Below are 25,906 nucleotides of genomic sequence, written 5' to 3'. Positions count from 1 at the left end.
TATAAATAGTTGCCTGATTTTATATATCACATGTAGAACTTGTGATTTTTTTTGTCCCAAAAAAGTATAAAAGGGACGAGATTTTATAATTACAAGGACTTTTTAACTTTTTTTTGTAGTTATATACTTAGTTGGCGAATAAAATTTGGAGGAAAATTTATTAATTTTAGTTTTAGAGTTGTGTTGGTAAATTGTGTGAGTTATTAAATAGCGTTTTACTACCGGTAGTTTTATAGTATATAATTTTCACAATAACTAGTGCTGTAAACATTGTTACAAAAAAGAAATGCGTTACTCGTTATGTCTGAAAAAATATATATATTAATAGCCCTAAAAATATACCAGAGACAATATTTGTTTTTATTTTCATTTTATTCGATAAATTAAATTTTAATTAAAAAATTTTTTTGATAATATAATTTATTAATTTCTTTTCCTTTAAAATTTATCCGTAAATATAGAATTAAAAAGTATAGACTCCTGAAATCATTATCAAATTATTTTAATAATGTTCTAAAAAGACTAAATAGAAGTTAGAACCATGGATTTAAAGAGGTTTGATATCTACATATCTCTAAGTCAGTGAAGTTATAAATAATTTGTGAGTTGAGTGATGAACTTATCTTTTATAAAAGATAAAGGCGTGGAGGTCGCTTAATGAGTATATTTATTTCCTTTGATATTATATAAGATATAACTACGAGAGTATTACCTGTTTGATTTCGCGATTAGTGTATACAACTGTAATCCCATACAAGTTATTGGCTCTTAATTAAAATGATAAAAATCAAAATATTTTTTTTTATTCAGCTATCTATACGTTCTATGGAACATGGGATGGGAAATCAAAATATAGGATTATCTAAAATCATCTATTCAGCTATCTATACGTTTTATGGAACATGGGATGGGAGTAAATAATGGATGGAATGAAAGAAATTATAAAAAAATGAATTAAATCGACTTTAAATTATAACTAGCAAACACCTCAAGGGTAAAAAAAATTCTTAGAAAAATCTTGTTTCGAACAATGAGATGATTCAGAGAATTTCCCTCTAATTGATAAAATATCCAAAAATATTTTTTTAAATGTCTACCCTTTATTAAGCTTACCGCATATTTTTTTTTTCCATTAAATTTTATTCTTTTTGTAATTTATGAAGTTTTAATTGTTAAAATTTTATATATAGTAAATTATATTTATAAAAAAAACAGAAAATTCAATTTATTCAACATAATGATTCTATAGATATTAATTTAAAACCGAAAGATTTATTTATACGACGAAGGCGAATACATTATTATTAGTATTTGAACTAAATGCAAATCAGAGTTATGGTTAATTATTTGTTCCAATTTTTTTTAGCAAAATTTTAGCACTCACTATTTCAAAAATTTTCGAAGACCTAAATATAATGATATAATATAAAATTATTTAAATGTAAGAGACCCAAAGCAAAGTATAGGTTTATATTTACATTTTTTATTTTTTAATATGGAATCATGTAATTTTGATATAAATTTTATGTAACATTTTTATTGTCTAAATAGATTACAACAATAATATAGATAGAGATGGTAACTAACTATAATATCACTGCGTTTGCGGTGTACAAAGGTAGTATATATTAATTATAATATAATCCTCTATGTCAAACCCCAATATGATAAATGTAATTACTATAAAATGCATTCGATAAAAAAAATGTAGATTGTCTTGTCATCATACAAAATATAACTGGCGTTTATTGTATTCTATAAATCTAAAAAGTTTAACTTGGGAAAATATAATGGTAATAATTTGAAAAATCCAGGGTGGGCTTGAAAAAAATTTGCAAACTCGATTATCCGGGCCGGGACCGGGCCATAAAAATGATCAACATTTTTCTAAGTTCGGGGGTTTGGGTTTCTGCTGGCCTCCAGTTTTTTTTGCATGGAAAATAAAATGAATTATAATTTATTTTAATTTAAAAAATAAAATAAAAATTAAGTGAAATGTGTGATCAATGTTAAAATAATAAATAATTTCTTACAAATACTTTAAAACAAGAAACAGGGTAGAATTAATCAAACGGATATTATTTAATATTATTATAAATATTTTTTCGTTAATATTCAAAAAAAAATGCACCAATAAGTCTAAATTTATGCTAGTAGTAACAGTTTTATATTATATTCCCTATTATATATGAAAAATTTGTGAAGTATAAAATATCGTACTATATATTAATAAAATATTTTATACATATAAAAAAAATTATTATAATAATTTTGAAATTCGTTGGAATAGTGTTTTGGCATTTTAATATATTTAATAGGCGTATCAATCTTAAAAAGTGATAAATTTACTATAAAAAAAAATTGTGCCCTTTAAATATAATATTAACTGAGCAAAGTTTCATTAATTATTTTATGATAGTAAATTATCATTTATAATCAATGATCATTTTTTTATTTAAAAAAAATCAATTAAAATAAAACCAATTTAGTTTTTTTTTAAAAATTAAGAGTTTTTGCATTTTTTGACTCATATTTATTTAAAAAAAACATATGGTATAAAGATCGGATAACCGGAATCATTAAACACTTCTGCCCTAATTACAAAAAAAATAGTCAAATGCCGTAAAGGTTTTTTTCTTAAGATCACACTTCGCTCAGATAGCCCTGACTCAATACCGATGTCAGCTGATATTTTTCGAGTTCCGCCCCTCTAATGCGGGCGTCAGTTTCGAACAAGAGGTTACCGTTTATGCTGCAATTCTTGTTTGCATCCATTAACGCGGCATCGTTATGGAAAGGTAGGTCGCCGTTGGCCAAGTGAGAAGAGGCATCGCGAAGTCGGCTTTGATATTTAGCCTATTATTATTTTTTTATTTGAATAAAGTTTTTATAAGGGAAATGATCGAAATAAATAAATATATCATTCTAAATCTATCAAGTATCAAACATAAATAACAATCAGCTGCGAAAGCAGGCCGATTCTTTTAAAATGTGTATATTTTAGTCTATAAAGGCCAAAAAAATTCTATACAAGCACACGTTACTAAAAGTATTTTATAAATTACATCAAGCTATAACTATAATTTTTTTTCTTTGGGGGATAGGAGGGGGGAGTGTCAATTTTTTTTGCGTATTTTTACCGGAAATTGCATATTTTAGCCATTCTTAAAATGAGATTGGTGAATAGACAAGTTAGAATAAGAATTTGGTAATAAATAAAAATATGCAACATATTATAGCAATAAATAATAGACGACTATTGGACAATATTAAGCATAATTTATGTAATAATAAGAATACCATATATTATCATTTTTACCTACAATACACATATAAGTGTAAGAAAATGGTTTAAACAAACGCAAAATATGCAATATTTTGTGGTGAGGGGAGGGTGAAAAATTGTGGTAGTAAGGTTCTCAAATGCCCCCCCCCCCCCGTAGCTCTCGGCCCTATTAATACCCGATCAATTTATAGCATATAAAAAAATATTCAGCACATCATTAATTTCATGATGATAGCAAATGACACATTTATAAAAATAAACGAATTTATGCATGTAATTTATACATAAACCTTTTTTTTTTAAATCACAATAATTTTTTTTGCGCAAGGGGAGGGATTAGCTAAGCATATATCTAGGCCGGGCTCCAAAATGCACCTCTGTAATAAAAGCCATGATCCTAACACAATAAAATCGATGCATAATTATAATAGCCTGTGGTGTTTCAAAATAATTATCCAAAAATTCTTTATAAAAGATCGACCTACCATTTCTATAATCTTTCAAGCACTTACATAAGAATACCAGTGAAATATGCAAAAATAAAAAAACGAACTAAAAAAAATGGCTTCCTTGCTAGACGGTTTAGGGCAAAATTATTATTAATCAATATTTTGATGGATTTTTTTAAAAAAAATAATCCAATCTATGAAAGATAAATATTTTAATTTAAAAATTATAAATTTCGTCTTATTAATGAACTCAAAAGAAACAGAATCGTTGATTATAGCCCTCATTATTCGATATAATTTCGTACAACGTATAATCTTTGTAAATAGCGTTATGCTGGAAAATTATTTATACATTTGGTTTTAATGATAAAAAGACGTTTAAAGAAAAGATGATTTATCATAGATTTCAACAACATGTATTGGTTAATATTTAAAAAAATGGATGTAGATGTGACCTAAAATAATTTGCGGCTATATACCGACCGGGTTACCAGTAATTTGAAAGGCTCTTCTACATTCCCCCCCCCCCCCACCCCTCCTTCCCAGCCAATAGCAATATTACTCTCTATCCCCTACTATGTAAACAAAAATAAAGAGAAATCAAAATTAACATACCATTTACCTCTATAAATTCATTTACCCTCCTATCACCTCCATTTTATTCTAATGAAGATAGCGTCTTGATAATTCTCTATACACCCCTTCAATTTCAATGATGATCTTGCGTTATACGCCCCTTCCCCCGTGATAGAAGCGAAATAAGGCAAGTAAATAAATGATTTTTTTAAAATAATTAAGATTTTCATTTGACACCAATTTGGGAATGTTCTTTACCTCATATTTTAATTTTACTTTAGTTTTCGTTTATATTACGTTTTTATAAAAAAATGTATCTTCTTACAAAAATTTGTTATAAATCGTATTTACATTTTTAATTTTATAATGTCCTATGTAATAACGAAAAATGATTCCCTATATGTGCGTTATCTCTCATTCATAGCGCGAAATAGCGACGAATTATACAAAATACGCTTTACACCGCGAATTCGCGCTAACTGTGAATGCAGGGTTACATTATCAGATACCTTTAAACATTATGGAAATGACTCTCAGCCGAAATTTGATATTAGTTTCATTAAATGAAACCGATGCCATCCGATTCTGATAATGGAAATTTGATTTTTATTAAAGATAGATTTAATTTTATATTTAAATTATTCTTTGCTGTACTTTCTTCTTATGAAAATTATCCTTTTTTTTATAAAATGGAAACTATTGATTTTTAAAAAAATAAAATGTAGATTTCAAAATATACGATTCCTCGAGGATACGTTATTTTAAAATTAGGGGGTTGAAAAGTTCCTGATAGTGCGCATAAATTGAGCGATCGTGCAAATCGATCGAATTACCGTTTAGCGCTAAAAAACCATGTTTAAAAAACGCAAACTGATTTGTTTTTTTTCAATACTTTTTTTTAAATAATTTAATGCTAACATTTTTTTTGTTCCAGACTAATATACTCCCTTTTTTTTAAATAAAAATTCCACTTCAATTTAAAAAAGGGATGCGTTACGTTTTTTCTTGACTAAAAAAAGTACGGAAAAAGCAAACGCTAAATTTGAAGGCACTATTTCCATGGTTCCATATCAATTCAGCGAAACACTTTTTCGCGAAGCTTTTACCGTGAATATCGTTATCGAGAATAGATTTTATAGTGAAACTTTTTATCGCGAATCCACATTAGCCAACATTCCGCGAGGACAATATTACGAAACTTTTAGAGCGAATTCATAAAGCGAAGTCATTACAGCGAAACTTAAATCGCGAAGTCAATATAGCGATTATTACTTCGCGAAACATATATAGAGAAGATATTAGAGCGGGTTTAATATCACGAGGTTAATATTGCGATAACTACCAATAGTGACTATTTTATTAAAACGTGTATTTTTATGATTATATTAATTAAATAATATTTAAACAAAAAATATGTACAAGATTGATTCAATGATAGTTTTTAATAGATTAATGAACTATGTGGTATATAAAAATTATTATTGGAATAAATAAGATTTGCTATCCTGCCCTATGCTTTTCCTAGAAGTCTTATTTTATAAGAATCACGCACCTAGGCTTATTAACATATTAATGATTGAGTTTATTAGTTAAATCATGATTCTTATTGGCGAAATTGATATCTGGGTTGCGCCAATATTTGTTGTCTGAAGTATTTAATATTTATAAATTCACCAATCAGTTTTGGTAGTCACTAACCAAGAATAGAGTTATAAGCTATTAGATTGTCTTTATCGAATTTTGAATCGCGATTCAAAAATAAATTACATTAAGTATAAGAGATTTTTCTAATTCATTTTGAATTTTGTGATTTTAAGATCTTTATAAATATTTTTTAATCTCTTCTGTTTACTTAGATATAAAGTAATAGTTCAAAAAATTCGATAGGAATTTGATTTCTAATATTAAGACACAGCCTTAATCATGAAGTTTGCCAAACGTTGGCAAGCACTAATTCTGAAGCTTAAGTCAATATGTAATGCTTAATTACAATATATATATATAGTTTAGTGCTACACCATAGATTATTTTTTCCCTTTAATTAAAACTAGTTAAAATAATTTTTAGTGAATTCCAAAAAGATGATTTTGCTATGTAAAAATTTTAATTTTCTCAGAATTGAATTTCTTATATTTTTAAGTGCATAAACATGACTTTTTGAGTTTTAAAATTAATCATTACTTTATGTCTTAATAAATCGGAAAATTTAATAAATATTCTGAGAAAATATAAAAAAATTTACTTAGCAATATCTTCTATAATTTTTAAAAATAATCTGGGGTCAGCAAAAATTCTTAGATTAGCTTTCAGTATTTTTTATCTTGATTGGGAAAATTTTCTAAGCATTTCAGAATATTTGTTAAAATTTACTTTTAAAGGCATAAAGCACATTTTTTTAAATTTATGTGTGGGAGGGGAGGGGGTAAATTTATGGGGTAAAAATTTAAATCAAAATAACTCCTCCTTACTTACACCCTTGAGTGAGAAAGACCAGAAAGATATTGACTAATTTATTTTCAATCATATCAGATAAAGGTTGCATGCAATATGTAATAAAATATCCTTAAAACATTTCGCGTTTATGATTTAAGGAACTTTGGTGGGTAAATTGTGAATATTTGGTTTTCCTTTAAATAAGCGAATTCGCAATATATTTACATTTCTTTGCGCAAATATATTAGCGGTAGAAATTTCGCTATAAATTGCTTAAATGAATTTGCGGTAAAGGTTTAGCGTAAATAAATTCGCGATATTGTTTTCGCTATTAATGTTTTGCGGAAAAAATTAGCAGAATTGTGTTTATTCCTTCGCAGTAAACAACATTCGCGAAAAAGTGTTTCGCGATAAAAGTTTCGCTGTATATCTGATACGATTACCCGGACTCTCCTCATTTTGGGTAGAATATTTTAGATATGTTGTTAAACGGTTCGATTAAGCTAATTAATATAAAATCAAAATTTTAGCCAAAATAATATTACACATTTAAGATTTCATTAATAGATGTCCAAATCTTTCTGCCATCTATGAACAAGATCTCCAGGCTTATTTAATTTTTTGGCTAAAATATTGGGTTCACCGTTTTTAAAAAATCGAACCTTTAAACAACATTAGTTTTAGATATATTTTTTTATTTAACACTCCATCCATCCCCATCTTAACCCAAAGGGGGATTTAGTATTAATAACCGAGTTCACCGTATATTTAAGTAATACATATCATGATTCATGACTCTTAAAAAACATTCCAAACTTAAAATGAATGTTTTTAAACCTTCATAAAGTATCATTTATTGCCTAGTAAATATAATTTTAATAATTTAAATGCTATAAAAAAAAGTATTTAATTTACCCGGTGATATAAGAATATGCCGAAGATGGCTGCAGCCATCCCTATCACGTTAGGTATGGAAGTTTTGTTACCCATGAAAAATAGGGAAAGGCTTATAACCCAAATCCTCTTGGCAACGTTAGCTACGCTATAACTGAGGGGGGCTATCATGCTCAGGAGCGTGAAAGCCATTATGTTTTGGCCGAAGTTACAGGTCGAATTGAGGAATAAGTATAGGAGAATTTTGTAGAAGTTCTCGTGATTGAGTCTGATTTAAATAGATAAAAAAAAGAAGAGATTAAGTTATAAAAATTTTGAAGATTTTCAAGAATGAGGAAATTTGATTAACAGAAAAAAAAAATTCAGAATTATTATAATAGAATAACTAAACATTACATAGAAAAACCAAACCCAGGAGTTTAAATCCTGAAATAAAAAAGGATCTCCGGTTCTGAATATTTTTTTAAAAAAAGTGGTTCCCTGATTCTAAAAAAAAAATAAAAAGAGAATCTAATTCTTGACGAGTTTTCGTAAAATTACTTCCAAAATTTTCAAAGATCTGAAAATGGGATTAGGTTTTCAAGCTCTGAGTATCTGTTTATGAGGTTTCTCGGGAGAGAGAGGGGGGATTGATGTTTAAAATATCAAAAGCTAGCAACGTTATGGCTAAGTCCTAGTATTACTTAGCTTTTTTATAAAAAAGCAAAATAAATTTTGGTATCTTTCTAACATTATCAAGACATTTTATAACTTAATTTTCTTTTAGAAAATGGAAATTAAAAAAATTCTTAAAAATATCTTTTCGTATAATTCAAAAATTATAAGATACAAATTAGCGGCCTGAAAATTAGAAACATTGTAAATTATATGATTTAAAGCAAGAAGTCACAAAACCGGAAGTCATAAGTGGGTTATGCTGTCTTCTAATAATATACACATAATTAAGAATATTATAAATAAATAATAATAGAAGGATTTACATATGAAAACGATCGTTATAGAGCAATTTAAAATCGACGTAGAACCAAAACGGTAAAAATATCACGACCGCGACTGAGCTTAAGATGTGCAATAACGACAAATGGTGTATTTTCTTTTCGGATAAGAGCTGATTTTTTTTTTACATATTATTATTATAATAATTAATCTTCAAGGCGAATAATTGTTTGAAAGAAAATGTCTAAGATATTTAAAATTCAAATGACCTATAATATTTTTTTTAAAAAAGATAGCTAGACATCAAAATTATAAGATTTTTGGCATGAGTAGATGAGGACTCGGGAGTGAAAATATGATTAAAACGCTGAAGATATTAAGGTTAGACCATAACAGAACGTTCTAGCGGTTGAGAAATTGAGCGTTTGGTAGTCATTGTAAAAAAAATAGCATCATAAGTATATATTATATGGGGTAGTTATAAATATATATATATTATATAATTATAATGGACACCTTATAGTTCATAAATTATACAGGTTAGTTTTTAAATATGCATATTATATAGAACATCTATTGTTTTTAAAATATTTAAGAAATCAAAGTAACATGTAAGCAGACGATAAAATTTTCAATGAGCCAAACGCTTGTACATGTCCAGCGATATTTTTGAAATACTGCGTATAATTTTTTTTTTAAACATTGTGCGCTTGAATTGTTTGAGTTGTTTCAAAAAATATTAACGCTATGAAGTCAGATGTGATTTCCATATTAAATAACGCATGGCATGAATAAACACGTTTACTATAAATTCAGCGTAAGAAGTAAAAAAGGTCAATTATAACAAGTTTTATTCTAAAAAGAAATAGTTTAGTAACGATCAGAGTTTGAAATTCTGGATCTAAAAGGATTCTGGTTCTCAAAATTTTTTAAAAAGTAATTTAAATCCTTGGCCTAATATTTTAAACAATAGGTAAAGATTTTTTGTAAGAACCCGTTGGGGGATAGGTTCCTAAAAATTTTAAAATGGGTTCTACATCCGGTTTGGGGTTTATTAGTTTATAAAAAAAAGGTTCCATGTTCTGGTTCCGGTTTCAAGCTCTGATAAATATTACTAGATTTAAAAGGATCTTATATTCAAAAACTATGCTTAAAAATATAATACAATAATGGTCAATTTAGGAAAGGCCAACAATCCGATCCGGGTGATTAAAAACCGGACCGATTATTCAAAAAGGGTGTATCATTCTGTCCTTTCAGCACATAATCAGTTCGTGTTAGCTATTTTTTTTATAAAAAAGTAATGAAAGCTTTGACAATGCATAAAATAAATTATTTCAAACTTTTTTCGAAAATATATTCATGAGCGCAAAAACGAGCGTGGAAAGTAAGGCGTACATAAGGCCCAGGGAATCGTAACTAAGTTCAGTGACCGACGCTAATAGAACTCCGAACACTATAGGGACTAACGATAGATATACCTTTTTGATTTTATTTTTTATTAAATATTTTAATCGAGGGGGGGGGGGGAGGAATGTAGCATCCATTTTTTAAATATCGATTATCGGATATCGTTAAAATGGCCGATCTGATATATTAAAATGTCGGAGATTATTGAATCATGAAATTTATTTTTGCCTACTATATCACTTAGACATATATTACCTTATCTTTTATAGTTTTTTTAAAAAAAAATTTTTTTTAAAAATAAAATATTTTAATTAGACTAGTTTGGAAGTGATGGGCAAACGTAAAAGAGGAAGGCCAAAACTTCAATGGGGCCATAAAGTTAGAGCCAATATAAAGAAGTATAAATTAGATAAAAGAGATTGTATGAATAACATAAAGTGGAGAGAGATGTTGAAGGAGCTTACCATCAGAAAAGGTGAAAGCTAAAGAGAGAAAAAAAAATTAGTATTACCCATTTTTAAATATCGGATCTACCCGTGTTTTAAATTTTTGAAATATCGGTTATCCCGAAAATGGTCTATCCGATATATCAAAATGGCGGAAAAATTATTCATGATAACAATGTTAATATTGTATTTTGAAAAATAAATTTTAAATAAATAATATGATAATTTTTTAAATTGAAATAGCCCATTTGCTTCTATGTAATATATTTTTTTTGCTTAAACAGTCGACATTTTCCCCTCAAAATGTTATCGTTAACATTGGGGTCGACTATTAATGTTTAGCAGATATCAACTTGAATTGGTTTCTAATAAGTTGTATATAAAATTACGTATTATGGGGAACGTGCCAAATTTAATAAAAAAAATATATAAATCCTAACGGGTTCTTATAGCGGGTCCACATTTTTAAGAAAAAACTATTTAAAAAAATTGAATGATGTATCATTTTTTAGCATTAATTCGCTTCTCATATTTTCGATTCACTTTTGTAACCAATTTCCAAAATATGGGCAAAATAATTTATTTTAAACGACGAAATTTTTTTTAAAAAAAGCTCTAGCAGATTCATATAACTTTTATTTTTTTTTAAAAAAAAATATGGGCTGTTAATAAATTTTAAATCCTACAGCAAGTGCTTAAAAGATGTTTTCTTAGTTTGTTAAAAATCAGATGTTGGCAGCCATAAGTATTTATTTTTTTTTACAGGATATACGTTTTTTTTTATATAATTAATTTTTAAGGGATAAATTTTTATGTTGCCTGATAAAGTATTTGATTACCGAATATCGCTACCAGTAATTATATTTAAAAACACACATTTTATCGTACATATAATGACGCAGGTATAATCAGAATAAAAAAATGGCGTCAAATGAATAGGTAGAGAATTTATTCCGGATTCAATGTAAATGAGAACGCTTCATTGTTCTGTTCATCATATCATTATATTTAACCGATTTTATCATTCTTTCTTTGAAAATAAATTCCTATCATCATGCGGATAAGGTCAAGGTATTTTTGTTTTATTTACCAAATGGTTTAATACAAAATAATGTAAATTTAAATTTACGGTTCAAAGATCTTATCTGTCATTTATTTAACGTTTTTTTTCTCCTCCATTATATTTATTTACATAAATAGTTATTATTATGTTATATTATATTTCCTCAATTAAAAAAAAAATTTCACATCAAAATAAGCGATAAAATTATCGCTTAGATGTAAAAATTAAGCATTTAATGACAAGGTGGCAAAAATTAAAATCAAGGTTATATTCAGGTTACGTCGAAAACTGGGGTTTTTTAAACACATTTCCATCAAAAATAGAATATAGCTAAGTAAATATTTTGTTAAAAAAAGGCAATTTAATGAAGGCAGGATTAGAAAGATCCAAAACGTTCATATCTAAAGAGTAAAATAAATAAATAACCATATTCAAAGAAAGTTTCAGTATTATAGAAAATATTTTAAACATAGGTAAATATTGGGTTTTTATAATAAGGTCCAATTTTTAACGCGCCACCCCCTTCCCCAACCTATAAATTTTTTTTAAATAATACTTTTTTGTTTCTCAAAATAAAATTTTTGGATTTCTCCAACTATAGATTACTATAAAAAGAATAAGTGTTTTAGAAGTTTCAAAATATTAATTAAGTTTTAAATAACTATTTTATTAAAACAAAATTGAGAATTTGAAATAAAGGTCATCAAATTTATTAAACTAAGGGAATCAAGGCCATCTGTGAATTTGATTATAAATTCATAAAAGAGCTGGTCTCGTTTCTCTGGAGTGAGATTGGTGTTCAAAGATTTCATCAGAATAAAAGGCTCATGATTTTTCAGGTTATAACAATACCACATTAAAATTATTGATTTTTTAAAAGTTAACTTTGCAGTAATGTTATTTGGGTACTGAAAATGGGTGGCATCCATGTGTAACAGCAAAAACAAATTATCTTGAAATGTGCTATGTCCAAAAACTGGGCTTGGGCTAGGAAAACTCTAAAAAAATTATAGTGGGCTAGGAAAAAAAATAATGGACTAGACCAGACAATTTCTACATAAAAAATCAGGCAGGGCCTCATAAATCTCTGATTTTTTCGTAAAATTTTAATAAACCAGATTGGATATTAAAATTATGATATATTTTTTCGAATTTGATTAATACTATTTAAAAATAAATTACAATATGCTCATTTCTTTATAATAGAACTGTCTAACTAAAATACTAAATCTATAAATAAAATAGTAAATTAAAATAAACAATTTATTTAATATGATTCATTTACATAAAATTTTTTTTAAATGGAGAGATATAATAATCTTCATTAAAATTGAGGAAAAAATTAGATATAGATATTATTTGATGGTGATAAAATTCATACAAAAAAAAAATTAACAGGCTGGTAGATAGAGACTTTTCACAAAACTTTAATGGACCAGGATGGGATAAAAGTTTTATGGGGTAGGCACATTTAAAAAAAAAAATTATAATGGACCAAGCCAGCTATTACAAAAAATTTAATAGGCCAGGCAACTTATGTGAACATTTGTAATTAGTTGAAGTGGGCAGAATTTGTAGGTTAATATATACCCATTGGAATCTTGAAAAGATTGGGGTGAGGTCTAAATTGTGGTAGGTAATAGAACTGAAGAAAATATTGTTTTATTGAGTTAATCCAGATTATTAAACTAAAACAGTAGCATTTCTAAGGTTTTGTGGGATTTAGGCATTAATTAAAGTTTTCTTATAAATATTTATCAGTAAGCCTTGATGTAAGACCTCATAGGGATTCAAACTGAACCCAAACCTGGAGAAGAAAACCCAGGTTTTTGAAAAAAATCTGAGCCCAAACCAAACCTGACCCTGTTTATAAAATTTCATAACCCCAAACCGAACCAGGAAATTTTATTTGAACCCAGGTTCACCCAGGAAGATTATATTAAACTTTATTATACAAACATGTTTTTTGTTTCCTTATTATCAAATTTTTAAATAGGATTTATTTAAAATTTGTCTCTCCTAAGCATTTAAAAAAAAAGAGGTTACATATGAGTTCTTGCAGTGAGGATGATATTATTCATTTCCTTTAAAATTACTTTCTCACACCAAGTTAACCTTAATTTCTAAAAATCAATAAGTATAAATATAGCTATTAATCTAATATATGAAATAAAACATTAAATATATTAACTTGAGTAGTTTGTTTTTCTTTCATAATTATGCGGGTTAAAAATATGGTGAATAAAGGCATTGTAGCTTTTACTAAATGAAAACAAATAGTTTTTGCAAAAAAATAAACTATCTTTTACCTGTGTGAGCATAGGATATGGAAACCTTCCATATACTGAAATGAGCACAAGCAGTTGATATAAATTTTCCCAAAGCCAGTGGGCATATAAATGTAAAAAATGTATTTTTCGATATAAGTAGACGATTTTTTGCATAAGGAATTTTGAAGATACGAAAGAATGGTTTAAGATATAAAATAGTGGTTAAAAGTTGAACAATTGTTATTGTAATTGGGTAAGGAAAATCATTCATTAACTTTTTGGCCAAAATATTTGCGCATATACTAAAATTATACCATAATGTACATACTATAATAATTGAAAATAAATGCTTTGAAGATTTATTTTTTTCCATAATAAATTTCTAAAGTTGCAAGCATTTAGCACATATGCAATGATACATATGTTATAAAATATGATTCCTCTAAATAAATATATTTTTATTAATATTAGTAATAAATATAGACCATATATATTATATTAGAATAATTCATCGCAAGATTAAAAAATAACTATATAATTGATATTTTTATTATAAAAGAAATGATTGTTTATTGAAAATGATATTTCATTATACAAATAAAATGCGCATTCTTCTTAAATCAAAGGAATTATTTGTAGCTACAAGCATCAAACTACTAAGATACTAATAAATTTAAAATATGAGCAATCTAGTATAATATTTTTATTTTTTTATTACTGTTTCTATCCTTTAAAAACTTCCAGTCTACATTTAACACTAGGTTTGACCTCTAATTATATAATGGAATGCTGCTTATTTGAGATACATGTAAAGCCCTACTAACAGACTACCCTGCTCTTTTCTCTCTTCAGTCATAGATGAATAGCAATCTTTTATAATATTTAGTAGTGATACTAAAATTATTTATTCCTTAACCAAAACGAATTTATTTTCAACATAGTAGAAAAAATCTTTATATATTTTACTAAATAAATAGTAATAAAAGGAAGCCAGATAAGAGATTATTAGCCTATAATTTTCATAAATAAAACTCCTTATATATTTCTTAAATCTTTAAGTTTTTCAAAGATCATAATGCCCTCAGAAAAATGATACAAGTAATTCATAGATTCCGAAATATCTATATAAGTTTTCTCAAAAATCCTTTCTTGAAATCAAATTTGCTCGAACACATGATTCAAGGTAACTAGGTAAAAAGTCTATTGCTGATTAAGTGATTATTACACTTCGGAAATATGTATGCACCTTTATAACATTTAATTTAAAATATTTCATCTGTAGGGATAATTATCCTTAAATAGGGTAAGTTATTAAAGTAGCGTTTAAATTGTAAAATCGATAGGTTTTATATAGGTAGAATTTATATTTATTAATAATACCCATGTAATGCATATATGCATTGTTTACAATACAATAGCTCGAATGCATTTTTAATAATTAATTTATTCATAATCAAATTTCTAATTATTTCAATAACTAATTATTAAAGTCAAGGTATATGTGCAAGTTTTATCAGATTACCCATTATTATGATTTAAATCAATTTAAAAACCAAAAGATATTTCCTTAAAAAGGTCTATAGGCTATAAACAAAAAAAAATAAAGAATAATATTTGATCTTACTTTTTCAATTTTAAGCGATAGTAGTTCAATCAAAGGATTGAGTATATCAGGCATTTTTTAACTGGATGAAATGTTTATCGAGTTAATCAAGCTTGTAAAATTAAGATTAGATATATATGGGTTAGGGTTAAATAAAGGTTTGAGAAATAAGTGTAAGAGTTAATATATATTTAAAATTATTTTAAATAAAATTAAATATTTTTCAAATCTGACGGTTCATATGATTAAAAATAATGTCCTTAAGTTGGACTATATTTTATGCAAATTTTTAAGCGCAAATGCTTATAAATGTTAAACTCAAACTGATATTTACAACAAAAAATAAAAAAGCATTTTGATATCTAGATATATAGCCAGAGTAGTTAATGGAGATAATGGGGTGGGGGGGGGAGTGGAGAGTTGATATAAAAAATTTGCCTCTAATTTACGTTAAATTGCTGAGCAGCTGGGTCTATTCAAATTTAGGCTACTTTCTTTAATTTTTTCCTTCCTCTTAGGCATTTTTCATTCAAATAGTTATTATATGGATTCCCTCTTATTTTTTGATGAATTTCCACAATATAAACAATTTATTTTTGTAAAAAATGTAAGTACATTAAACTTTTTCCTGCTTAAATTTTATTAAATAGAATCATTTTAACTTATCTTAAATTTTTATTCAAATATCTATTAAACAATCAGGAATAAAAAAAAATATTTGTATATAAACCCATTACAATTGAATTTGGAAACTCCGCTTGTCCAGCCTCTCTAAGCTATAAACAGAGTCATCGATCTACGATTCCGTAATCAATTATTTTTTTCAGTTAGGTTCACGAATAATATAAGATAATATCAATAATTATTTATAATTAGGCTTATGATAAAAAATAATTAATATTTTAATTAGAATCTTTATGTCTTTCCATTTAATAAATGGATCTCCTTTTCTTGGGATTGGAGCTGGATAAATAATAATCCAAAAAATAAATATTTAGCACGATAAAATACCCGTTGTCCAGTTCTTAATATGCTTGGTATTTATTTGTTAACTCTATATATGATGTGGAACGACCCGTCCTTCATGGTCTGGTCTTTTTGAAACAGATGTGTCAGTAGGAATTATGAAAGATGAACCGCTTTTAAAGAACTGATTAGGACTAGACGGGAGCCACTCCCGAACTAATCTTTACATTCTCTAATGAGGAGCAAGCTTATAATATAAAATTTTATTACTTCACATATATAATTACAATTCTAAATATCATAATAGACTGCTACTGCCAAATATTTTATTTCCAGTGATAGGTCACATTGTGGCTTCAGCATTAAATTATACGAGCAATCTGGAAATCAACACTAAAACTTTCATACTTTTCAATTGGAAGCAGCTTTACAATGTTTCTGAGTTAAATATATAAAAATATTTAATTTATGGTCCCTAGAGAAATTTTCAGCCATTGCGAAAAAAGTAACCCCCACCCCCCTTATTTCTTTAATCCAATCCCCTAGGAGCCTATCTCTTGGAAGATATTTAGATGCACTCTGCTCTTTAATGCAGACATTGGGCTAGGTTAATATGTCCACCAAAAGTTTGATTAATCTAACATATAATTACACAACTTTTATATTATAAAAAAAATATATTAAATTTATTAAACTATTGATTCAATAAGCGTTAATTATATACATACAGACATTATAATATAATACTATAAATATTACAATATTTATAAATTTAATCTAAAATTTAGAAAGTTAAAATATTTATTTCGATTGTTGTTGTAATCACAGTTATACTTCTTATATCCCGCATTCTCAAACTGTTTTCGATAGGTTTTTCGTAATTCAAACATAAAAGATACGCGTATAGCGTGTATTGTTAGATGGCGAATCCGAATCTCTGACACCTATTTACAAAATTAATTAACCCATATAATTTTTTTTAATTATACTTTCACAGCTCTTCCCATCCATCATTAATTGAAATCCTGCCTTACATTTGCATTCATTTAAATCTTCGTTCACTTCGACACATTTTTGCTGGCATAAATTTTTATCGCATGAAGTTATTTCTAATTATAATAATAAGATTATAACAAAATTAACTTGTTTTTATTTCATATTTATTTAATATAATAGTTATAATGCAAGGCTAGCCAAATGCAGATTACATTAGGAATCTTTCCGTTAGGTCTTCAAGCAACTCAAATTTTTGTAAACAATAGTCGATTGCTCGCGCTAATTTTAACTTAAATCACTTTCATAATATAATGTTTTCAAATTTTATAAGTTGCTCCTTTTTTAAATGAGGTATATAATCAAGTAAAAGAAGTAAATTCTTGGAAAACTTTTCCGAAAAAAAATTATATTTTTATTAAATACTGTGTGGAATGAAAATATAATCATAATAAAGTGTTTAATCAAACAAAATGCAAAACTTAATATATAATAATTTTAAAATTACTCATGCATGAGTTGCCGTCATCGCCCAATATATAACCCTCTCTACATCGGCAAGCATACGAGAAAGCTGTGAGCATTATGCACTTTTGGTCACACGACGCTATATGACGAAAACATATATCAACTCCTATAAACAAAAATATTTATTAAATTGGTTTTAAAACATAAAGAACCACCTTCCCCTCCCCCCTTACCTCTAGTATAGTATAGTATTAAAACATTAATTGGGTTAATTATTTTACAAGTAGATCATATTCTATTCTTCTTTAACATCATTTAATGTTGGAACTTAAATGCCTGCATGTATTGGTGCAATGAATTTGAACAGTATACCTAAATACGCTTCTACTCAATAGCATCGCGATGATGGGGCATATAGGGGCTTAAGCCCCTGGTAAACTGTGAAGAACCCCTTGAAAAAAAATAAAAAAATTTATATGGTCAGAATTACTTTCTTTTTTGCTCAGCTTAGATAGTTACCTTTTTTTGCGAATGTTGGATGTTATAAAAGTTTTAAAAAAAGGCTAGCAATGCCACTGCTTCTACTAGCTAAAATATATAGAGTATCTTTTTGATATTTGTAAATAGAATATAAAAAAATTTGCCAAAAGTATCCATATGTTCATTACTAAGGGATGATACTTTTTTATAAAAAAATTATTCACGTTTCTAATAAACTTAAAATGGGTCCAAGGGAAAAAAGTTTATGATGAAATATATAGGGTTAGGTGTACTCTTGTACATGCTGGAATACCATTTTTAGTTAAATCAGATTTTGCATTTTAAATCATCTTTTAGTAAATTATTTAAATTCGAGATTCCAAATCCCTATATGACATATATATATATTTTAAAAAGTTTTAAAACGCGGGTCGTAGTACCTAACTTAAGGGTTGGGATTAGTGGGATTGGAACCGGTACGATTTAATATCTGAGTGATTTAAAAAATTCTTTTAATGAGGATCAATTTTTCAATATTAAGATTAATAATTCTTAGATTTTATTATCATGAATAGAATTTAAAAAAAATTAATATTAATAAAGAAAAAAGTTATCTAATAAACAAATGTTAAAAATCGCTCAGCTGTTAAATCAATCCAACCTTAAAATAGGAGACCCCAACAAATTTTTTTATCTCAAGCAATAAATATCTATATCAATATATAAGTCTAACCTTGATGATATCAATTTAGGGTGCAATGTACAACCAATAATGTAAATATACTAATAGATTTGCGATTCATTCGTTAAATATATTTAAAATTGTCCATGCAGTATAGGAGTTAGCTACATCGCCATTGGTTTGCGCTACAATTAAATAATATTAATATTAATGTGCATTCTTATAATGAAAAATATAGTCAGTTAGTAGTGCAAACCACATAATTGTTATAACTGACTCCTATATATGGACATTTTTAATTAATGAATACTCAATCTGGTAGTCTATATAATCATTGTGTCTAACATGACTTAATATGTTATTAATTAAGAAAAACTTAATCTTTCATTTTTTAAAAAAAATACGTTACTTTTTATGTGAATGCTTTTCATTAAACATTTTGAAAATAAAAGATAAAAGATTTTTTGGATTTAATTATTAAAAAAAATAAGGATATCTATTAATTTACAACTTATAAAAGAAAATTAAATAAAAAAATTATGTTAAATTTGTACAAATAAATCTCCTTAAATTTTATAGATAGATTTAATAAATAAAAATGCATAGAAAGTTTTAAAGAAGTTGAAGGGGCGTATGCAGCGTGAGGGGAAAGCAGAGGAACACTCCCCCCCCCCTCCCCAGGCCAAAAATCGAAATGGCGGTTTAAATATTTTTCAAAAATTACTATTACCACATTTTATTGTATATATATTCCAATTTGCATTTATTTATCATATTCACAGCAGAAATAAATACGCTACTAATAAACTGGCATAGGCCAAAAGTGTTGTTATTTTCGGTTTCAAAATGGTTCAATTTTAAAGTTGGTTCCACGTCTTTATCTTTGGAGCAAATTTCCTTAAGATTTTTTTAAACTCTTGAAGTCTTACGCATTCTAATGGTATATTTCCAAATTCACCCCCCCCCCCTCTTTACTCTTGCCCCCCCCCCATTTAACTTATAAGATGGTTTCTTTTTCATAAAAATATGGATCTTCCTAAAATAAATCTCAATATTATTTTTTATACCCTACCATTTTACTATTTTTTTTTTATATATGCAATATTATGATATAAACCTATTATTTTTAATAAGTTGAAGTCTGTTCTGCTCATTTAGCCTAAAAATATCAAAAATTCACCCAGCGAAGAAGATCACGAATACAGAAACGATATTAATAAAATTGATAAAAAATCCACAGTTAGATAAAAGAAAAAGAAAACTAAATTAAGTTTAAAAAAAATTTGATTATTGACTGATAGTATTTCAATATATATTTTTTATTTTACCTTTCTATATCAATTTTTACCATAAATAAATATACAAAAAATAAAATAACTATGTTACATTTTCTATTTGGATATGTCGTAATTTTTAAAGGGATCATGACTATCCGGGATCTTCACGGGATTTAAAGGGATAACTAAAAAATTAGGGTTGATAATTAAGGAATGATAATACGGGATGGGATTATCACGTTTTAAACGTGATAAAGAGGAATCTTATTTTAAAAGTGTTTTCCACGAGTTTCGTTGCGTTTTTAATTTTCAATTTTGTTTTTTTTGGCCTTATGATATAAGATATGTCTAGTATAGGGTATCATTCGATAACTAATCAATTATTCAACTGGAGGTCAATCTCTGCCCCAGTGATAATACCGTATAGTTCTTTATCCTTTAAAAAATTGAAATTTTAAAGGGATCCCTTTAAATCCCGTGAAGATCCCGGATAGTCATGATCCCTTTAAAAATTACGACAGATATATATAACCACTCTACCTTAAAAATTATATATATTAATAATTAACCATTTTTATGCAATATCAATTATATCATACCTAGGGTGAACCACAATAGAAACACAATATTATTAAATTTTAGAAAAAAAATTTTTTATTGAGGAAATTTTTATAAACTTGAAACACAGTTGATAATTTTTTTAATTAGTTTTTAATATTTTTGCTCTCTTTACACGTAAAAAAAATGAATATATACTGCCACTATTTCTCAGATCAGGCCAGGAGTCTTAGCTATCGCTAGGATCGCTCTCTCATTGGTTGAGACAGATTAATTTTTATTCGACAACCAATTTGCAATAATATATTTTATTTATAGATTCATATTTTATGAAATTTTATTTTTAAAAAACTTATATAACCTAGAAAATTAGACTAAATAAATGCTTTTTTATTTTTCAAATTGCCAATACTCCAGTTAATTTTAGTAAGTAAAAAGTATCAATATTTTGACTAATCAAATTTATGATATCCACATCCAATAATGATGACTCTTTTAACATTATTTTCAATTGGCGATTGTCAAACATTAATTACCTAGGATTTGCTCATTTTTTCTAATGGAAAGCTATTCTTAATACTTTGTGCTAAAGATAAAAAGATTTTATACAAAATTTGGTTTCTATATTTATTATTAAAAATCAAAATAATAAATGGGAAATTCTAGGTTTCTTTTAAAATTTTCCTTTCAAACCAATTGACATTTTTTTAATTTATTTTAAAAGCGTCATCAAGGATTTTAAATTTATTTTCACTTTTTATGCTCAGTCCAAATCGTTAAATCTTTAATCCTAGTCTGGATTTTTAAAAAAATCTTACCATTTTTTAGTTCCGGACTGCGCCTGCAGTTCTTTAATTTTATGCTTTTTTGGTAGAAATTCATAAAAAATGCAGTTATGAACCATACTGATAATTCATCATCTTATGTGGTGCGTTGATTAAAAATTTGGGGAAAGGTTCTAAATCGATAAAACAAAAATTTTAAAAAATTGGGAATCTCGTTTATATCTCCTAGAAAATTTTAATATTAATAGATTACTTAATCAAAACAAACACAAATTATTCCTTCTATAATTAGTAAATTTTTGGAAATTTTTCACTACAAAACTAAAATAAAATGTTTCAATTGAGACTATGAGAATAACCGAAAGCATTACATTGGAACTAAAGGAAATTAGAGCAACAAATTTCATAAATTGTGTCATTCTCGAGAAAGCAGAGCTCTATAAATTTAATATTTATCTACCTCGACTCGCAGCAAGACAAGCCTATATATAGGGTAAAAACAAAGAATATAATAGAAAACAACTTTTAAACTCCCACTTGGATACTTTTATAACTAAAATGAATGAAGGATTCTTAATTAAAAGGCAGCACTTACAAATCTGCAAATATTACTACCATCGAACCCTTCCGAATTTATTTCAAATCTTATTAAAGAAAAATTAAATATTTGGCAGATTTTTATAGTGAGGATATTAAAGTATCTCAAGATGCATAACTGAATGCAAATTATAAAAGGTTAAATAATATTGATAATGTTCCAAAAAATGCTATAGATGCTTCGCATCAAACACATTTAAGATTTAAGACTATTTTTCTAATTTATAAAAATTATTATATATTTTTCTACCAATAAAAGAACATTTCCTTCTTTAAGAATATAAACATACCTGAAAAGTTGTTAAATGAATCGATTTGAACCGATTTTTAAAAACCAGAAATATATTGCCTAAGGAGATTTCGCCAATAGATGTCCAAATTAGAGATATGCAACAACTCGTTATTTTAAAATTTTTTAATCCCCCCCCCCCCGACCGCTAATTGTTTTAAAGAATTTACACGCACTATTTAATTGGCCCGCCTAATGTTTAAAAATTATTATAATGGCTAGTTTGGCTCTTTATTTATTTGTTTTAATGTATTTTTAATTAAACAAATATAATATGCAATATTATGAAATAAAATGATTATTTTTAATAAATTGAAATCTGTTCTGCTCACTTCACCTGAAAAATATTATAAATTCACCCGTCCACCCCCGCTTTAGAGAGATTTTTAACCCTCCCGTCACAGGCTTAATGTTGAAAATATTTGAAAACTCGACCACGCTCTCCTAAAGTATGGGTGGCGGGTTACCTCTAGTCTAAAATTTTGGCCATCTATGAAAAATCTTCATTAATTAAATAAAGTTTTCTCATAATATATTTCTTTTCCAATTTTATTCTCTTAATTTAAATTATACAGTTTAAAGACAAGTTTATCACCCAAAAAAAAATGTAAATTGCAATATCAAAATAACTGGAATTCCATTTATTCATGGGTAAGAGCATATAAAGAATGTAGCTTTAATGCAATTTTTATAATATGCAATATAAATTTTAATATCAGCCATAGAGTAGTCTATGATGTAAAAAAAAACATTCAACAAGGCAAAAACATCAATTTAAAATAAGGAATAATCAAATAATATCCAACCATACTTCAAAAACAATAATTTATATGATGTTATTACTGTATTCATATAAATAAAGAAATAATCACCGGGGAAAAAAAATTAATATTTGTTATAAATTTTTTTTTGAATTATAGTTAAATTCTACCGCTTTTTGTTTGAATGAATATTAGCGAAATCTTGAGGTTTATGCAATTCTGGCTAAATTATTGAGTTGGCCTTTTTTAAAAATTGTCTCAAATCGAGTCGTATAAGAACACTAATTATTAGATACACCTTGCATGAATATTTAGGAAATTTTGCAATAATTCTTAATATTTTTGGGCATTAGTCTATATTTCCAATATATTTTTTTTAATATATAATTTAAATTTATATATCAAATTTTATATGCTTAAAAAATATATCCTTTTTTATAATGTCCTTTTTCGAGACATTTATTTTATAATGATTCATATACCGATTATACACATTTATTTTAAAATTAATTTATATTTGAATTTGCGTATTAGAAATTGCCGATATTTTATAGTCACTGGTAGTGTTGTTAAATGGCTCGATTTGAGCCGATTATTTAAAATGTCTAACTCAAGATTTTAGCCACAAAAATATGGCCAAAGTCTTGAGATTTACCTAATTGATGAATTTATGTATTCGTTGTTTTTTCTTAGGCCCTTTTTTGAAAATAGATTAGTAATTTGGGTGCTTTATTTTCTTTCGATAAGATTGTATAAAATTTTTACATTTTTTTATAAAAAAATTCATATCCGTTTCTATTAGGTTTTATTTGAAGTTATTTTATAATTATTTTTTAATATTGATTTTGGCGGAAATCAGACCCATTTTTAAAAAATTGATTTTTGGGCCATACCCTGCCGGAAAAAAGTGAGGCGTACTCGAACTTGGGAAAAAAATCCAAAAATTTATTCGGACAAGGGCTCAAACTTGCGATAATAGGTTTGATGCAAGGCTCGGATTAATTAATTTTCGAGCTTATAATTATTCAGAAAAGAATTTGATTGGCCTTCATTTCAAAAGATGTATAGAAAAAAATGGATAGCGACTAAAATCTATAAGAACACGATTATATTATTTTTTTTTTACTTGCGCAGGAAACTTCGTCCTCTTGAAGGGTAAACGTTTCAGGACATATGCATTTAGTCGTGTCACCTTCCATTTCAGATTTGTAAGAACATTTTTTGGGAACCTCACTCAGTGCGCCCCTTTTCCTCGGAATGTCTTTCGATTCGCAAAGGCTTACTAAAATAATAATAAAAATTTGTTCAAGACAGAAACAAATGGATAATTAAAATATATACTTAAAATTAGGAAAACTATAATTTCCATGTAATACGATACGTTTAAAAAAGCACAAGAAATCATATATAAATGCATTATTTTAAAATATCATTAATACTATTTTTATAGAAAAATATAATTCTAAAAAATTTTTTAAATGAGCATCTTAGGTATTTATCAGATTATTTTTATATTATTTTCAATGTGAAGAATTCGGTATTTTAGTCTTTTATCAACATTATAAAATGGAAAATAAGTAAATTAAAATAATATATTTTTTTATTGTATTCTCATTAGGTCAATATAAAAATGAATACGGAATTACTTGTATTCCATTCTTTTGGACGTATTGAATAATTTCCTATTCGTAAATCGTAATAATTTTATTTGAATAATAATAGTATGTTTTACTATTATGCGAATACAAATAGTAAATTATTCGATTGGTTCAAAATAATCGAAAATTATTATTTGATTCGTATACAAATAGGCCCTAATTTTCATTTAAAATGGCATTTTATTATTATTTTAATGTTTAAAAAATTTTAGCATATATTTTATAAAGGAATTATAGGTTTGCGAAGTTGGCAAAACCGTTTTGGAAATTTTTAAACGCCCATTAATTGGTGTTTCAACCAGCATGCCAATAGAATCAACAGGAAGCTAAATTAATGATATCGGATGGCATATATTCTACCAAAGTTTTATTTACATCTGTACCCAATCGAAGTGTGATAAAAATAATTATATTTCCAAACTTAAAATAAGGAGATTGATTATATAGGGTTATCACAGCAATCCCGGAGTATTTTATCGAGACTCAAAACTCTCCGAAAAATGAATGATGAAAGAGGAAAAATACGAATTTCTTAATTAGTCATTTTATGACGAGATATATTTTTAAAAAATATTTATTTACGCGCCAGATTTAGAAAAATCAAACGATAATTATTATTTTTTATAAAAATCTAACATAAATTTTACTGGCTGTTATATAAGTATAACAAGTTCTCATGGCTTTTGATTAAAATATTTGGAGTATTTCAATTTTTTTACTAATTGAAACAGAGAAGTGCTTGCTCTACCCGGATGTGAATAAACCTAGTAAAAAGTAATTAACTTATCAAGAAGTTATATATATAATAATATTTATTAAAAGAAAATATAATATCATTTATTACATTTATATAACGCAAATTAAATAGTTTTAGACTAACACAATTATAAAAAATATATAAAACACATATAAATGCAACCATAAATATAATAATTTCTTAGATATTATATGATAAGCATAATCTTTGAAGGCATAAACACGACAAAGGTTGACATTTATTAATATCTAGAAAGAAAGCAAAGTTCA

At 26.6% G+C, this 25,906-nt stretch overlaps 1 protein-coding gene across 1 annotated transcript; it reads right to left on the bottom strand.

Annotated features, from left to right (window-relative positions):
* Window positions 1-1,584: 1,584 nt before the first annotated feature.
* On the bottom strand, window positions 1,585-13,927 carry LOC135927897 (solute carrier family 35 member E1-like). Its single transcript, XM_065464142.1, has 6 exons — window positions 13,803-13,927; window positions 13,685-13,755; window positions 9,918-10,055; window positions 8,619-8,746; window positions 7,660-7,906; window positions 1,585-2,856 (listed from the first exon to the last, which is right to left on the bottom strand). Exons 2-6 carry the CDS (start codon window positions 13,742-13,744, stop codon window positions 2,644-2,646), a joined length of 786 nt encoding a protein of 261 aa, XP_065320214.1. The 5' UTR covers window positions 13,745-13,755; window positions 13,803-13,927; the 3' UTR covers window positions 1,585-2,643.
* Between the last annotated feature and the right edge of the window lie 11,979 nt (window positions 13,928-25,906).

Source organism: Gordionus sp. m RMFG-2023, chromosome 4 (assembly GCF_954871325.1).
Source record: "Gordionus sp. m RMFG-2023 chromosome 4, tfGorSpeb1-WG-v2, whole genome shotgun sequence".
NCBI classification, from domain to species: Eukaryota; Metazoa; Nematomorpha; class Gordioida; order Chordodea; family Parachordodidae; genus Gordionus; species Gordionus sp. m RMFG-2023.
This window is presented reverse-complemented; position numbering and strand designations above follow the sequence as displayed.